This window comes from Cariama cristata, unplaced genomic scaffold (genome assembly GCF_000690535.1).
Source record: "Cariama cristata isolate BGI_N322 unplaced genomic scaffold, ASM69053v1 scaffold21187, whole genome shotgun sequence".
Lineage (NCBI taxonomy): Eukaryota > Metazoa > Chordata > Aves > Cariamiformes > Cariamidae > Cariama > Cariama cristata.
In genome coordinates, this window is record NW_009627402.1 from 9288 (window position 1) to 27024 (window position 17737).

Consider the following 17737-nt stretch of genomic DNA (forward strand, 5'->3'; position numbering starts at 1 on the left):
TCCTGCTTAACTGTAGATGCAATAACTCCTAAGAGTTGCTGCTGTATCTCACTAATGCTTATGCTGAACTGCTGCTTGATTCAGATTTTTGGCAAGTGAAAAGGCTAGGAATCATTTCTGGATTTCTGAAAGAGGAGACAGTACTATTATTCAAGCAAGCTGCCCAGAAACAGCAAATATACTTGATATAGAAAACAGTCCTCTCACTTTATGCTCTTCTCCCAGTATTAGCACAGAAAGACTTCTCTATTCCAGAAGTTTTGAAATGAAATACCTACTTAGTCTTTTATGTTACTCATCCTTAATATCTTACCAAGTGAGAATGCTCAACTACTAGTCTCACAACAGTCCATGTGTCAATGGTTGTATCCTCAGCTGTGCAAGGTGGCACAGGCCCGTCAAAACCAGCAGTTTACGTGAACTGTAGTCAGGCCCTCTGTGCTCTGTCAATGCAATGCTTATTCTCAGTTCTAGCATTCAGATAAAATCCTCTCACTACCGTCTAGGGAACCTTAATTCCTAGGGGTTATTTTGTTAGTCATTACTTTTTCCACATTCTATGGTTTGTGTTTTTTAACTCCAGGCAGTCTGATTTATATATAGAATATATGTGCAGAGAAAGAATAAACACTGCACACTTTGTGTTAAAGGGCTGATTGTGGCAGGATGCCAAGAGAGAAGAAAGGTTGAATGGATGGATATTTTGGGTCTCTTTACCAGGTACTTTTTACACACATTGCAGTACACTTAGTACTCCATCACAAGGTCCCACACAGCTAACTAGTGTTACAGGCCCAAGGGCAAATGTTTAATTCATGAATACAGCATTGGCTGTGTAGGCTATGTCAGTGGATTAAGCAGGAGTTTCGTCCTTTGTTTCTCAGCTCCGAGGTTATTTGAGACAGATCACCTTTCTCTCAGCTACTGTTTTTATATATTTTTTTCACTAATGTGCTCAAAGACTACTGGAGGCAGAAATGTTGCATTCTGTTCTACAGTCTAGTTAGAAATTTTTAATTAATCAGTGCTGCATCGCACAGATTTGCTGGAATTTGAGGTATTTTGAAGTAAAAGCTCAATAAGAAATACATTTCTTCTAACCCAATGGCATTATTTTGCTCAAAGTGGGTACCAGGCAGACCTTATTGTGGCCTTTGAATATACAAAGGGAGCTTGTAAGAAAGATGGAGAAAGACTTTTTACCAGGGCTTATAGTGACAGGACAAGTGTCAATGGTTTTAAATGGTTAAAAGACAGTAGGTCTAGATTGGACATAAGGAAGAATTTTTTTACAATGAGGGCGGTGAGACACTTCTACAGCTTTCCCAGAGAAGTTGTCATCATTGGAAGTGTCCAAGGCCAGGCCAGTCTTTAAGCAACCTGATCTAGTGAAAGATGTCCCTGCCCATGGCAGGGGGTTTGGACTAGATGATCTTTGAAGGTCGTTTCCGACCCAAACCATTCTGTGATTCTATGGTTTTATATAGCTTTTAACATCCTAGCATCTGAATATTTTCCAGTCTTCATATTTTTATCTGTATTTTTCTGCATTTTGCTATAGGAAGCTGAGTCACAGGTTATTTTAAATGACGTGCTATGGTAATGCAGGACGTTAATGCTGAAACAGGAACTGAATTCAACTGTTGTTGCTGCCCAATAGCCCAAAATTTCTTCCTCTGTGGGTCATGTAACTGTGCTGGTGGTTCCAGTGCTCATCACCTCTGAAACCAGGCACTGAATTCAACTGTTGTTGCTGCCCAATAGCCCAAAATTTCTTCCTCTGTGGGTCATGTAACTGTGCTGGTGGTTCCAGTGCTCATCACCTCTGAAACCAGGCACAAGAGCTCTGACACTGGCCCATGGCTCCAAACACAGCAGCAACAAATCATGTCTGCGGGAGTGCTAGGAAAGGTTAGTGGGAGACTCTGAGACTGTGACCATTTTTTCCTCTCTGTGGCTTCTCTTGTTATAATTTTGATGTCTCTTAATCTAGAAACTCATTGGTTTTAGCTTCACTGTCCTTCTCTTCCTGATCGTGAAACAGAGAGGAAGGAAACAAAATTATCAGCTGTAAGGAGAAAAAAAAGAGAAGGAAGGCATTTGTGGTAAAATTAAAAGTGAGGTTTTGTAAACCCATCTTTACTTTCTCCATTTTTTTACTTTTCTTTACCCTCTGCTTAAATAATGCTTCATGTATATGTGTGTAATTCAGAACCCTAAAGCTATTTAAAGCACAGATATATGGACTTTGATCCTTGATGCTGGGTACATGTATCTAAAAACCATAATCCTAGTCTTTTCTCTTTTTATACACAGTCATAGCTCTCACTGCCTGTTAGGGCCAATTTAGAAGTCTTTACTGGGGCAAGATGTAGGGTTTAACTGAATAAAAGCTACATAGGAAATCATGTTAGCCATTAACAGAAAACAGTAAATGTATGGGGATATCTGGATTGTTAAAGGATAGTTGCTTCCATACCAGATAGACACAGAAGAAGATGGTTACTTGATCCATTTTTGTTATAATAGCTACAGTAGCTTCAGCCTGAAATACATGCATTTTTTGGAAATGACCACAGAATTAAGATAGGCAATGCATAGCTTGTTTGCACTGCCCATACCAGGGCTGTATCAGGATCAAAATGTGTGAAACATAAGAGAGGGAATGAAATAAGCCTTCTCAATACTTCTATTGAAACCAAATACTTAATCTGATCTTTTCATAACAGGTATTTGATGGTCCTAGCAATGAAGCACCACTTCTTAGAGAACTCTGTGGAACGCAGCATCCTCCTCCTATCACATCCTCCAAGAATGTGATGTACATCCGACTGCGCTCTGATACACCTGCCCAGCACAGGGGCTTCAGTGCTCGCTTTACTGAAGGTAATTTCATCATTTACATTAATGCATATTTGTCTAATTGCCAGATTGTTCATATTAGGCACAATCTTTTAGCACAGCTGATAATGGAAAGTGTTGTTTCTATACATGCAGCATACCAGCGTGTATCTTTAACAGGACTGATTTTTTCCAAATTATAGATTAAAGAATTTAAAATCTTAGATCATCTTAGATTCTTTGATTGGGGAAAAAATGTACTTTTTAGAGCAAGGCATCTAGCGCATATCAGCTGCCTCTTATCCCTCCTCTCTAGAAGGTTAGCTACTCATAACTGCCCTGAGAAAAATGTGCAACTGGCAGTTTCCACAGACCTAGTGACAAAATAACATTTTATATGTCTATCCATGCGCATGAATCTGAAAAACTATAAAAGAATTATGTGTAGTGCTGTTGATGAAGTCCATGGATTCAGGCCTGCAAACCCTGCCAAACATTAACTACCCAATTTGTGGACAATTAATTGGTATTTTACATAGTTTCCTTTTTAATGAAAAATGACACCAACTGGGCAGAATTTTTCATGAAATTAAATACTATTTAATGATCCATGATTTTCTTTCATTTTTTCACAGTAAATTTGGAAACATTTTTTCCCTAAGATACAACCATTTAGTTTTTGCAGAGAAAATCCCTTTCTCTCATTTTCTTTTTAGTATTCTTTTCACTATAAATTAGTACTTTTCCTAGAAATTTTTTTCTCTTTGAAAATATTGTGAAAAAATGTAAAGAAAAGGAGGAATTTGCATCAGCAAAAATCTCAGGGACACTAGTTATTGAGGTACTAGTTAGATACCTAATTAAGCATTTTGGACTAACAACTATGAGAGCCTAATCTGTCAAACATTCTCAGAGCACATTTACTGAATTAGGCCCCGCACAAAACATGCCTGGTGAGCAAGTGCTCCCTGCCTAGGATGTAGGCAAACCAGATTCCCTCTTCCTGAGAAAACCCTGTAAGTTCCATCTCCTGCTGGATGTTTTAGGCAGCACAGAATGATAAATGAATCTCAGTCTTTGGTACCTAACTCCCTATGCTGCTGTTTAAAGCAGCTGTGTGTTAAACTCAGATCTGTGGAGTTTATGATGAGTCAGCATGCTTAGGAATGAGGCATGGCAGCACTCAGCACTGTTAGCCAAAGTTATGCAGTCAGCCAAGCTGTTGCACATGTGCAACATTTCATACAACTGCAGTTTTGTTGATGCAGCTCAGAAGAGGATCATACCAATGCAATGTGATGCCATCCTTGGGCATTCAAAGGTTCTGGAGAGTTTCTTGTGTTTTTTTTCTTCCTAGTTGCCAACACAGGCAGATGATCAGAGAAATGGGTGTATGATTGCATTTCCCTGAAAGCAAGCTATTTTGGCCACAAGATTGCTCTTCTGAACTATGAGGAGCTGATAAAGATGAGGTCTGTTCCCAAGTCACTCTGGCTTCTCTCAGATGGCCAGCCAGGTGCAGCATGCCCTGTGGATCCAGGTCAAGAAAGTACACCCGGTGCTGGGAGCTAGTCCTTAAATCTCTTATTCTGATAAATTACTGTCGTGAATCTTATCCTCATTTCACATTGATGTAGCATGTTACATTTTATGCATTCATTTTCATTACAGAATCTAAGATAGTGTTTTGTATGTATAAATATTTATATGTGTATGTGTGTGTGTATGTGTTTCATTCTAAAGCATGCGGAAGTTCCATAGAGTCAGATTCAGTTGGGGCAGCAATTTCCTCTCCTCTGTATCCTGCCAAATACCCAAACAATCAGAACTGCAGCTGGATTATTCAGGCTCAGGAACCATGTAAGTAAAAACATCTTTTATAGTTAGCTGGGATGACTAACATCCTCATCTTCTTTTCTGTAATAACAATACAAAATTCCTCTTTTATTTCTCTAGGAAGTTCTGCATCCTGGTAGTTGAAGAGTGTGGCTCTCCTAATCTGTCCTAAATCAGATTTCACTGTGTAAGATTTAGTGCATCATACAAAGTTTACAACTTTGTCATCTTAGTTGATTTACCGTGACCCAAGCGTTGCAATTATAAATGAGATGTTGAATACTATGTGAAGTTGGATTCATCCATAAAAAAATCTAAGGATTTATATATAATTAAAGCACTTGTGTTTAGCTGACCTTGTTTTGGTCTGGATTTTTCAAGCTAGAGTTGTGTTAGATCAAGTCTATGCTGTTAACATAAAAAAAAACCCCAAACCTTAATTAAATAATGAGAAAAGGTACAGAGGAATTTAAATTTAAAAAACAAATAAAAATATAAATAAATTGGTCTTATCTGCACAGATACACTCTCAGATGTTCCTGTATAATTTTACACAGATTTATGATTGATCATAAAACACCAAATATTTTCCATCAGATACTGGTATTACCTTTAATACCCAATACTACCTTTACATTGTATAAGATTCCTAAAAAATATTTACAATTGGGTAATAGTATCCTGGTAACATCATTTAAAGTAAATATTTATTTTTAATAGCAACTTCAGTTGTTTATCTGATATTTAGCCATTGTTGCTAAAATCATCGAATATTCCAACCACATTTATAAGTTTATTTTGCTAAGTTATAAAATGAAAATGTATTTGCCAAAGAAAACACCAAAACAAAAATCAGGAGATAAGCAATATTTTTTTTTTTAGCATACGTTCTTATACAAATACATGAGAAAGAGAGCATCAAAGCTGTTCCTCAAGTACACAACATTTATTTTTAAAGACAATCTTTTCCTGGATCCAGGTTGAAAACTCATACATAACTGTTGTCTCCTGAATTACATCAGTATGGGAGACCAGAAAAATGCTGTATAAGAAGCAGCCTGTGTACATAGTGACTTCCTCCACTTACCACCAGGACCATCACACTCCACACGTTACAGGTACACGTGGCTTCATTACGCCAGTCACACAGCATTACAGGGCACAGCCATATACAATAGTTTTAGCCAATGGCAAACCACAGCAGAGTTCCTGCTCTTTTCCTGAGAAGGCCAACAAGTCTCCTGCTCTTGCCACCCACTGTGTTTTTCCTTTTTGCTTTGTATCCTGAGGACCTGCATTGATAGCTGTAATTGATTGACCAGACAGGACACAAAAGAGTGCCCAACACACAGACTATGCAGTTGAATGCCAGTCAGTGGCACCCTGCTGAATGCAGCGCCTGGGTCCATGTCTGTCATTTCAGCTTATCCTAGCTAATTAATTGTAGCCCAGTGAGAAGCAAAATATTTGTGTCAAATTCAGGCTTGGTCAATGTGGGAGAAAACTTCATTATCTAAACCATGAGACTCTTTCTGACCCGCTCGAACTGCGTAGGAGCTCTAAAGCCAGGAGTAACTACTGTCATAGACTGGTGTTGAGGACAGCCTCTCTTCTTTCAGTGATGACTTCAACTTTGTTCGTATTGGACAAGCAAGAGCAATACGACAGTCAAAAATACCCTGAGTCAGAAATCCTCTTTTTCAGGACGTAGCCTGCAGTCCAAGGGCGTGGAAAATCCAATTCTGTACAAATATAGCTGAGGGTAGTTAATGATCCTTTAACCAGTCCAATTGATGTAGTTGGAATGTTACAAAATGATGAAAAGAACCAGCTCTTTCTAAGCCTGGAGCAGGGCAGCATCAATTTTGTCTGGATCTATGGTATAGATCGCAAAGGGACAGAAGGTCATGGATATGTAGAAATAAGTTGTGTTTCTGAATGTGTGTAAATTTTCCACGTTATATTTGCTGACACTTTCAGTATATAATGAAGCTGTTCAGATACTAGGAAATTTAGATTCATATGTATGGGTTAAATCCTATTCTTCTAATGTCAATTGTACTAGAAAGTACTGAAATATGGAGAGATTTACCAGGACCTTTACAATAAGGATTAATGCACTTCCATCAAAGTCACTCCACATATCAGGGATTAAACTACTTCAGATGTTATGCTTTACAGGGACTGATTGACTTCAGGGTAGAAAAGAAAAGATGGTACATTTGTTTATATGTAATGATTTCTCTGTGAAATGCCAAACTTCTTTTTAAGTTTTTACTCTTTGCTGTTGCCAGTCAACCACATCACACTCTCGTTCACTGACTTCGAAATTGAAAACAATAGACAAAACTGTACAACGGATTTTGTGGAGATTTTGGATGGGAATAACTACGAGGCTCCTCTTCGAGGTATTGTACTTTTCCCTTGTTTATTTCATACATAGAACTACATCCAAGGTACACAGGGGAAGGTTTTCTGCAAGTGTTCTCCTGTTTCACAGATTTTCTCTGATAAAGGAAGCTCCTTGGCCACTCTGGCCAGAGGAGATGGGGGATGGAGGATAAGTCTTCAGTGTGAATGGCACCATCCTCCCAGGCTCTGATTGTATTCCTACTAACCTGCAGTTTGGAGTTGACTCCAGACACCTTTTCCTTCCTCCTTAGCTGAACAATATTGGGAACCAAGCAATTCAGTTTAAACTGAATTCCCAGTTAACTGTACAAAAACATAATGTAACCCCCACTCATAAGCACAGTCCACATGAAACATAGGTGAAGAAAGCTGCAGATTTCTGGGAGCAGAAAATGGATTTTCCTCAAGCCCTGGAAAACTTGATTCTCTGATTGTTCCTGAATTTTCTACAGCTTTCTCCTGGCATCTCTGTCCAGAGCCGTCACCTTCAAGTGGCAGGAGCAGTCTGGAGCAGCAAAATTCAGTGCTTACACTGCCAGGAAGCCATGAGAGAGCCCTGGCCACAGGGTGGTCCTGACTACCCTCACATCCCCAGGGTTGTCTCAAATTCCTTTCTGGGAAATTCAGAATATTTGTGCCTGATTATGCTCTCCCTTACTTTACTTTTGTATATGCCCCCTTGGCAGGAGTGGGGCTGCACTCAATTTAAATAGTTCATAACTAAGTGCAGAATTCATTTTCTGGTCGCCTACCCTTGGCTTTCAGTTGGCAACAGGACCAGGATACTAGCTGCTATCTTTCTTTTTGCTGTCTGATGTCTTTCAGCTAGATCATGATTCATATTCCTAATCCCCAAGTTACAATCCATTACAGGAGAACTGGTCTGTTATTTGTCACTTGTTTTTTTCATCAGAAACCAATTGAGTGAAATGGAAACTACTGTCAGATATATTTGATGGGATTTTTTTTTTTTTTTCAATTAGGCTGTAATTTCTGGATAGAGTGAACACAAAGGAGCTCAATGACAGAATAGCCAGTGACTAGGGTGCCTGGAATGCAGGAGGTCCTTCCTAGTTTAAAAAAACATTGCCATCAGAGTTGAGTTCTGTGCTAATGAAATGGAGTATTTCATTTTTATGTAGTTTTATTGACAACTGCAATTGTAAGCACCAAATGTTACTCCTGATTGCTGTCAGGCATTAACCCCAAATGTTAAATTAGCAATAGTAATTACATGCTTAACACTCCTTTTTTTCTCTCTGGCTTGTTCTCTTTCAGGCCGGTACTGTGGCACTACTATACCGCATCCTATCACTTCTTTCAGTAATGCCTTGGTGGTGAACTTCGTCTCCAACAACAACATTACTGCCAGGGGCTTCCATGCTACCTATGCTGCATCATCATCATGTAAGTCCATATGAGAGGTGTTGCTATCTTATGCCTCTGACTTTTAAGAAAAAGAGCAGATCCTATCTCTCTTTGTCTCTCTGACATTCCCTCTTTAAAAATCCCCTATTGCCCTTCCTCTATTTTGGCTAAGGTCTCAGCAAATATATCAACAAGCTGAAGAACAAGGAGAAAAGGAAAAATACTTTCTTCATTAGCAAATGCTCTGGCTATGCCAGGTTTTTGGGTTTTTTTTGTTTGGTTTTTTTTTTTCTTTTTTTCTTTTTTTTTTTCTTTTTTTCTTTTTTTTTTCTTTTTTTCTTTTTTTTTTCTGTCTTCCTTCTCAAGCCTCTACTGTCTCCTTCTTGTTGCAGCCTGCGGGGGTACTTTCCACATGGACAGAGGAGCTTTCAACAGCCCTGGCTATCCCAAGCCATATCCACTCAACACCGAGTGTGTCTGGACGATTCTCAGCTCCCCTGGCAATCGGCTCCAGCTATCCTTCATGTAATGCATTGCCAGGGGTTATTATTCGGCCCTTTAACAGACCCGAAGGAAGGATGCTCTGTGTTTATTAGGAAATGTAATTACCAGATGATAAAGTTGAAACATGTTTTTAGAGTAACTTGGAAAGAGAACACAGCAGTTGTTAGTGGCAGCTTGCAATCAGTGCTCTCCTTAGTCATTGCTTATATTAAGGCATATACAGCATTATATAAATAGATGGTTTATTGCTTGAGCAACATGGGATGCTGAAGAAGCCAGTTCTCACTCACTTATAAACAAGAAGAGGAAATTTAGCATTGCTCTGTCTTTTCTTTACAGAGGAAATTCCCCTATTTCCTTACTACCAGATTCATTGTAGTATTTATTATATAGCTGAGTAATATAAAGGGCCCAGATACTCCACAGATTGTAGGATTAGAATTGATATTAAAGCCTTCAAAATTTCTCCAAGAATTATAGCAGTGGAGGTACAACAGGGGCCAGGAGAGTATCTGAAGGAATTTTGTTTTCCCTTCAGCAAAGTAACTTTCCTTTGAAGACTTCTGACAGGAAAGTCATGTGTGATCCACAGAACAATGTGGAGCCCTTTACCAGGGTCCTTAGGTTGTTCTTTACCCATGTTGTGGATTTCTGAGCCTCTCAGTTTCCAGGCATCAAACAGTGGCGGCTGCCAAGAAAGAGAACACTGACCCTTTGCAAAGCTTATCAAGAAAGAAAAGAAAAGTAATTCTGAAACCTGTGTTTACAGTTAATCAGGACAAAAGGAGAATATGCCCAGTAACATGCTGACTCCATAAGGTGCAATTTGTTAGGCACGTACTGATTCACTAACTCAATAAGAAGGACATTCTATTCCTCTTTTACTCACTGAAGCAGAGAAAAAGTAGTACAGCCTGAAAACATTTTCCAAAATATTTGCTACAAAATAATGAATAACAGCTTTTCAGAACCAAAACAGAAATCCAGTGTGAAGCAGAAACTATCAGCAGAACACGCATTCAGTTATATAAAGTGACACTGAGTAGACGTAAACTCTTTTTCTTGAGTTACACATACCTGAAAGGCAAGCTGAAAATGCTGGAAAGCATGGAGTAATTGTGTTAGAAGGCAGTATTTATTTTATTTTATTTAATATTAGGAGTTTATAAAGTTTTGTTGGCATGAGGCATTCATTTTCTTCAGCTCAGTCTGAGCAGAAATGCCTGTCTTGCAATTCGAGGGTTAGCTTTAAATTAGTCTGAAGTATATCCAGATGAGTGGTTGGAACCATTTCACAGCATGTGTACACTGAAAGCATATGGCTATATTCAGGACTGAAGGGGAGGAGTCGTTACCAGAAAATCAGAAAGCACAAATATTTGGGGCATTGGTTATGAGAGGCACCCTCTGGAATCTTTACTATACATTCACAGCCTGCTTTTGAAAAGTATATTAGATTGAATCGAAGCACTTCAGTTAGAATAACATGATGATTTTTAGAATATATTTAGCATTCAGCTTGGTGCAATAATTTAGAATTTATAATTCGATTAATAAATCCCATTCCTTTTTTAAGGTAAAAATGTGTTTAGAAGAGTTCATAGCAATCCTTATTATTATTTTGCACACCCAGCTATGTGAAACTCAGAGAGGCTGGGGAAACAGTAATGTTTTTGAATTCTGGAGAAACTGCTAAGGGATTTCTGAACTCTGAGGTGTTAACTACAAATAAATCTAGGCCTCTGGAAATTGTTTTCTCACCAGAGAAATAATATACATATGAAGGTGCTGCAAACTGATTTGTAAGGCTAAAAGTATTCTCTGCACCCAGTAAATGTGCACCCAGTAAATAATCTGACCTGGGCTTGTATTAAAAATCTGTTTTGCATATCAGGGGCTTTCTGTGTTTCATGGTTGTTGTTGGAGAACCAAGAAACATTACAAGGGTTTGAGAACTCTTTAAAAATTTTAACTTTGCGAACTGAAGCTCTGTCATAAAATAAGGGGCTAGAAAGGAAAGAGCCCTGTATTAGCAGCACTGCCAGGTGATGAGCAGTGGCTTCTGGGTTTTAGAGGGTTTTGTTGCTGCACTTTTCTTAACTGTTACAGTAGAATACCAGCTACAGGGGGATTTGAGGCCTGGCAGGGCAAACTCTGAACTACGTGCCAGTCATATGCCTGCTAATGCTTTTGTACTGCTGTTGAAACAGAGCATTTCAGGTGGAAGATAGTAGTGACTGCACCAAAGATTACCTGGAGATTCGTGAAGGGAATGATACAGGCATGCTGGCAGGACGATTCTGCGGGAACTCTTTGCCTTCAAATTCTATATCTTCCGTTGGACATGTCCTGTGGATCAAATTTGTCTCAGACAGCTCGGTCGCTGATGTTGGCTTCAGGGCCACATTCTCTCACTGTAAGTAAATGTTATTTAATTGAAAACTATTGTTCTTTCATAACACTTCCAAAATTATTCAAATAAGTGAACATTTGGCCCAGTAAAGTTTATTAGAAAATGCTTGTTGATGTCAGCATGGCTGTGAATTCACTTAAAAAATATTTTGTAAAATATCTGCTGAATGTAAAGGGATGGTCTAAACCATAACAGAATTTCTGTGTATGTAGGTATATTAAGCATAACATAATCAGAAGAATTAGACATGGCATTCTGTCCTTTTAATTATCACAACAGACAATATTTTTTGAAATTGATGATATTATCCTTTCAGAAGCAAAAAATTCCATGGATTACAGAAAATAAAATGTTCTCTATTTCATTGACTGTTTTCTAACAGTTTATCACCTGGTTTTCAGATTCTTCCTTCAGCAGTATTGGGCTGTGAAGATATGAATAAGAGCTATATACTAAAAACTTTCATGGCAACCCACGTTTACCAGTAGCCTGTTAGAGTTAAATATATCTGACCACATGTCTTTGCTATCTGAGAGCGCGCAATGATATTTAATGTTTATGTTGCCATTTATTAGGCAATTGATAAATTAAGAAAAAAAGTATTAATTTCCCAGCTTTCCATTTTGCTTTTTGAGTATGACAGTGTCCGTCTTCCAGTTTGGATCTAGATGCCACCAACCAGGGAGCAGAATTAATTGAAAAGGAAATTATGCCAGTTTATAGATCCAAAATTTCAAGGAACCATTGCAAACATCAGTCTGACTTGCTGCATGAACAGACTGCTGAAGCTAAACATCCACAGCCATTCTGATTATACAAGATAAACTTCTAATAATTTTCCTTACTTTGAGACTTTTACTACTCATTTTCAAAAGGATTTATCAACAGTTCAGAGCTCAATCAAATCAGAACTATTTTTCGCCAGAACACACAAAGGCATTTAAAAAAAAAATGTTATTATTTAATGCTTCTTGGGAAGAAATTAACGTGAAGTCAGCAGAGTCAGGGAGGAATTTAGATGTGCTATCTTCCCACCTCTCTTACATGTAGAGCCACAGGGCTCCAATGGCTAACTTCCTTCAGATACAGGCACAGTGCATCCCTCACAACAAGAAAATAATTAGATGTGCATCCTAGGACTGTCTGAGACACAAGTCTGTGCCTCACAGTGCTGTCTAGTCCTAGGTAAATTAAGTCAGATGGGCTGAAATGAAAGCTGTATTCCAGGCTGGGCCCCAATGCTTGTTTTAATCTATTTTAATTAGAGGCATTAGTTGTCTCTTTCTTGTTTTTCAGTGTATGGAAATGACATTGTGGGAAACAGAGGACAAATAGCTTCACCACAGTGGCCCAGAAGTTACCCTCATAATTCCAATTACCAGTGGCAAATAAGTGTTAATGCTACACAAGTTATCCATGGCCATATCCTGCAGATGGATATCGAAAATCATCACAGATGCCTTTATGACAAGCTAAAGGTGATTTCATTTTGAGAAGTCATTTTATTTCAATTAGCTTTGATAAAAATGATGAATAGAGAAACCTACAAGAGGAATGGGAAGAATTTCCGAGAATCTGGTGTGTCTTACTGTTGTTGCTATGTCGTCTTTTCAGTAATTATTAGCTATAGGAAGGGTAACATACTCTTTGGCTCCCAAACAGATATTTCCGATCTGTAAGCCTGAAACTTACTAAAAATAAGTTCACAACGGTGCAATCCTGAATTTTCAAATCCAAGAATTTCAGGTCAGATACCAGGTTAAACTTTGCTCTGTGCTGGTTCAGTTGAGGACAAGTGATAATAACATCTCAGTGCCTCTAAAAATAAGGTTATTTTAAAATCCTACACGGAACAATCCTTTACTTGCACCTTCTTTGCTCTCTGGATCAATAATTTGCTGTTGGCAGTAGGAAGGTACCTCTTTCCTCCTGTTTCATTGTTTTTCTGTGCCCTCCTGTAATACAGTCCAGCCTTTTTACTAGACTCAAAAATACAGCACACATGATTAAGCAAAATGGAGCAAAAGGCAAAAAATTCTTTCTGAACTTAGCTCAACATAACTACTTAGTTAAATAAGGTAAATATCTTTTTGTCTTTTTTTTTTTTTTTTAGACCAGCCAATTCGCTAATTATCCTTTTCTTTCATCTTTGGAAAGAGAAAGTTAATACTAGTTCAATGTATTCAATATATTCAATTCATTATTAATTCACTGATATCCAAATTTAATATTAGTTCCAAAAGGAAATATAACTTTTTGCTTCATCTCATGTCAGATTTTAACAGCATATTCTTTCTTCTAACTCAGCCTGCCTTTCTTTGTCTCTCCCTCTGAAATCAGAATGAGTTTCTTACATCAGCTAGACATTCAGTGGGTATGAATCAGCCTGACCTTTAACCTGACTCAAGGATCAGATCTTCAGTGTAGTGTTAATGTTTATTTAATATTTCTTAGCTTTCTGTACTGGACATTTTTTGCTGGGGGGAAGAAGACAAGAACACAAATAAGTTTGAAAGGTGGCAAAAGAGAAGCATCTTTTAATGAGTCAAGAATGTGGCTTATAAATACATAAAATGGAAAAAAAATCATTGCATATTTGGTAGAATTTAAACTATATGTGTTCCTCAGGGGGAAAGGGGGGGGGGGGGAAGAGAAAAACGCCTTTTTTTCCAGTAGATCATGTTGTTTATTCCCTCAGCAAGGAACAAGATTGTACCAGTGGACTTTTGTAACATGGGAGGCCAGTCCCTGTCCCCAAAGAGCAGTCCTGTGATGGTGAATGAGCTGAATTTGATGTCTTCCATTCACATCCTTCTTCTGTGAAAGCTTCACAATTAACAGTATATAATGGAAAGGGAGATTTTGTTCCATTTTTTGTAAGAGAGGTTTCTGTCTAACTGGGATTTGCTGAAAGATCCCTCACTCATTTAAACAGGGTAAATTTCTCCTTAGAAACTTGCAGAGTATGGGGATGGATGAAAATTTGCCTGTGTGAGGAATGGCATTGTTCTTCTCTTTGCAGATTTATGATGGGCCCACCATTCATTCTCGTCCTATTGCAACATACTGTGGTGCAGACTCTGCTTCTTTTGCATCCTCTGGCAGTTCGATGACAATCCAGTTTCAGTCAGATTCATCTGTGACTGGAAAAGGCTTTCTTTTGGAGTGGTATGCAGTGGATGCTTCTGCTGTTACACACACCATTGCTAGAGGTGGGTTTTCAGTGGGTTGCAAGGTTAAAAGTGATAGAGCCAGCAATATACTGAGCTTTCCTTAAAAAACTCCAAACTACCTTCCCCACAAGAGAAAGCCCTAGCTATTAACAGAGGGAAAGCTTTCATTGACATTTTAACTGAGCATTTTAATAGCTTTTCAAAACAATTTCTAGGGACTCTCAGATATACTGTTTTACAGTGTTTTAAAAATAAGTATGTTGCTAGAGGGGTGTTTTTCTTTACACACATATTTCATGAAAGCTAAACATTGTATATGCTTTCATGAAAAAGTATCCCTCTTGAAATACCATTCTTAAGTCACTGCCCATTGTGGTATGAAACCTTTCACTATAGTGCATCTCATATCCATAAATAAAAAGAATGTGCTAGTATGATCATGTACCTCTGACAAATAGCTCCTGGAAGGAGAGGGAATAATGTTTCTTGTACCATTGATTTTCTCTAAGCAAGTTCAGCAAGAGAAACTTAGTACTAACTAGGACATAGTGCAATGTCTTCTTGCATGTATATAATGGGTTTATGTGCTGGGAGAGCACTGAGCCACTAGATATCCCAGCAAGGACTCCATCTTGATCTAAACATATAGCTGAGAGATAAGGAGTGGAGAAAGAAAAGTACTTCAATTTCAAGAGGGTCTAAATTGTTTATGTATTATTGGTTATGTATGCACCATTCCTTTCTGATATGCAACCTGTGTTGAACTGTGGTAGATACTCTTAGGTCTTTTGCTAGATATTCCTCATGGTAAAATAGGTCACATGATTGCTGCACCAGGTAGCACAGGAACATCCTTATAGGTCAGAATTTTCAGGTTTTGTAATCCCAGTCCAAACTGAAGTTGAAGAAATGCATTCCTGTGACTACACACATCATCACTGTGCCCCCATTGTGCTTAATTATAGGACTGTCATCTTAAATTATATGAGCAAAGTGTTCAGTTTAAAAAGAGGATGCTTTAATTTTTGTCTTCCTGTACATGACAGGTGCATGTGGAGGGACTGTAACAGCTGAAGAAACACCTTCAATCCTCTTCTCACCAGGCTGGCCCATGAATTACGGAAATTTTGCTGACTGTGTGTGGCTTATCAGAGCTCCTGGATCCACTGTGGAGTTCAATATCCTAGCCCTAGACATAGAATCTCACAGCTTATGCAACTATGACAAACTTATTATCCAAGACGGTGAGAAACCAATCTTTCCCTGCCCCGACAGCATGCAATAGATACCCAAGGTCCCAGAACCTGGAATTCTCATGTCCATTGAGCTGAAGCAATCTAGATAGCAATGGGAACATGCTCTAAATCAGTAGTCTTCCTCTATGCTGAGATATTCTGCTAGTTAAAATAAAATTAGCAGAGTCTAGCAAAATATTCGGTGGTCTATAAAAATATTTCTCGATCTGTAAGGGGTTAAAGATCTTGAAAATTACCTGCCTGAAAGTGTGAGCTACAGAAACCAACAAGCAGATGTGAACTGATTTGGTTTTAACACTAACATGTGTTCTTTCGATCTCAGGAGACACTGGTCTTTCTCCAGTGCTGGCTACTCTGTGTGGACGAGAACCTCCTGGGCCAATAAGATCAACTGGAGAGGCGATGTTCATCCACTTCATGTCAGATGCAAGTGTCACTGGAGCCGGGTTTAATGCCTCTTATCACAAAAGTAAGATTTGTTTATCTTCTCCCCCAGATAAATGTCTGCCTTGCTGCTAATAATGGGATGAGGAAAGACAAGACTCTGGTATTTTTAACAGCTGTCTCCAGTCTATCTAATTAATCACACAGACCAATTACTCACATCTCATTAATATGCATTAATAAATGTCTGACTCTGCAAAGGTAAAATTTGCTATTTTCCCAGTGATATAATACAACTAAAGCATGATTCAACCAGACCAATCACTTTTCAGAAGTAAGAAAATCGTATGCCGAAGTTTATAGCAGCTCAGCTGAAGGGTGGAAGAATGCCCAACTAAGAGAGGGAAATAAATGACTCAAAGCAGAGGGATAATAACACAACATTACACAGAAAGAGAGAGACAGATGCAGAAAGCTATGTAAATTCCAGCACGAATATCAGCAATTTCCAGTGGCACTCCTCCCACATGCACCCAGGGATGGGCACCCAGGGGAAGTTTTTCTGACTGGCAGCTTGAGTAGGTGACAGTGGTTTCATCCACGGCTAGAAGCAATGTACTCAGACAGTGTAACAATATGCTCATGCTGTGGGAGGTCCTTGGCATAGCTGCCTGCTTACTCATCTGTTAAGTCTGAGAACTGAGTCTCACTGTCAGGATGTTTGGTGTCTATCATCTTGCAGTCTACTAGCTTGTATTTGGGAGATCATTCATTGTGTGCATTGCTTTACGCCCCTCAGTTCTTCATACACTTGCTTCAACATTTGCTTTTACCTGTCACATCTTGCTTTTAGGAGATAGGTTTTTTCTCCAAATGAATGTGTGAATAGTTGACACTAATATTTTTTCTTTGCTTCAACTCCTTTTTCTCAGGTTGTGGAGGCTATTTGCACACAGGCAGGGGTGTGATAACATCCCCCAACTATCCTCAAGACTATGGTCCTAATCTGAATTGTTCCTGGCATGTAGTCGTAACCTCTGGATTTATCATTGCTGTCCATTTTGAACACCCTTTCCAGGTTAAGAGTGAAGATACTTCCTGCAGTCTTGGAGATTACGTAGAGGTGAGGTTATTGGCTAGGTCACCAAATCCTCAAAGCTATTAAAGCTATTGAATCTTACAGATTTCATTGTCAGTAGCAGCCTGGGTTGTCAGGGCGTGGAAATACCAAAGAGAAATACCACAGATATTATTTCTCTCTCTCTCTCTCTCTCTTATTCATTGCTGTGCATTAAGTAATCACTAGGTTATTGTTTTCCCTCACAGCTGGAAGCATTAAGATGGTGTATGCTCAAAGTTTACATTCCAGGTCTGTTTGGTTGAGTGACATTAGCAATTTCTTTTCTTCTAGCTGAAGAATGGGTTAGACAATACTGCCCCACCTTTGGTGACTGGAAGAGGGAATGGACGGTTTTGTGGAAGCAGCCCCATCTCTACCATGTACACCACAGACAATCAGCTGTTTGTCCACTTCATTTCTGACAGCAGGA

At 38.7% G+C, this 17737-nt stretch overlaps 1 protein-coding gene across 1 annotated transcript in view; it reads left to right on the top strand.

Moving 5' to 3' along the window:
- LOC104164952 (cubilin-like) overlaps positions 1 to 17737 on the top strand; it is a gene marked incomplete at its 5' end in the record, with an annotated part of 74719 nt that overhangs the window by 5694 nt on the left and 51288 nt on the right. Inside the window, 12 exons of the mRNA XM_009704439.1 lie at positions 2730 to 2886; positions 4585 to 4701; positions 6972 to 7085; positions 8368 to 8496; positions 8850 to 8982; positions 11172 to 11377; positions 12671 to 12852; positions 14397 to 14586; positions 15594 to 15791; positions 16126 to 16272; positions 17120 to 17310; positions 17599 to 17737. The exon at positions 17599 to 17737 is cut by the window's right edge and continues 66 nt beyond it. Of these exons, the coding sequence (XP_009702741.1) occupies positions 2730 to 2886; positions 4585 to 4701; positions 6972 to 7085; positions 8368 to 8496; positions 8850 to 8982; positions 11172 to 11377; positions 12671 to 12852; positions 14397 to 14586; positions 15594 to 15791; positions 16126 to 16272; positions 17120 to 17310; positions 17599 to 17737 (1903 nt within the window). The remainder of the gene's footprint in view (positions 1 to 2729; positions 2887 to 4584; positions 4702 to 6971; positions 7086 to 8367; positions 8497 to 8849; positions 8983 to 11171; positions 11378 to 12670; positions 12853 to 14396; positions 14587 to 15593; positions 15792 to 16125; positions 16273 to 17119; positions 17311 to 17598) is intronic.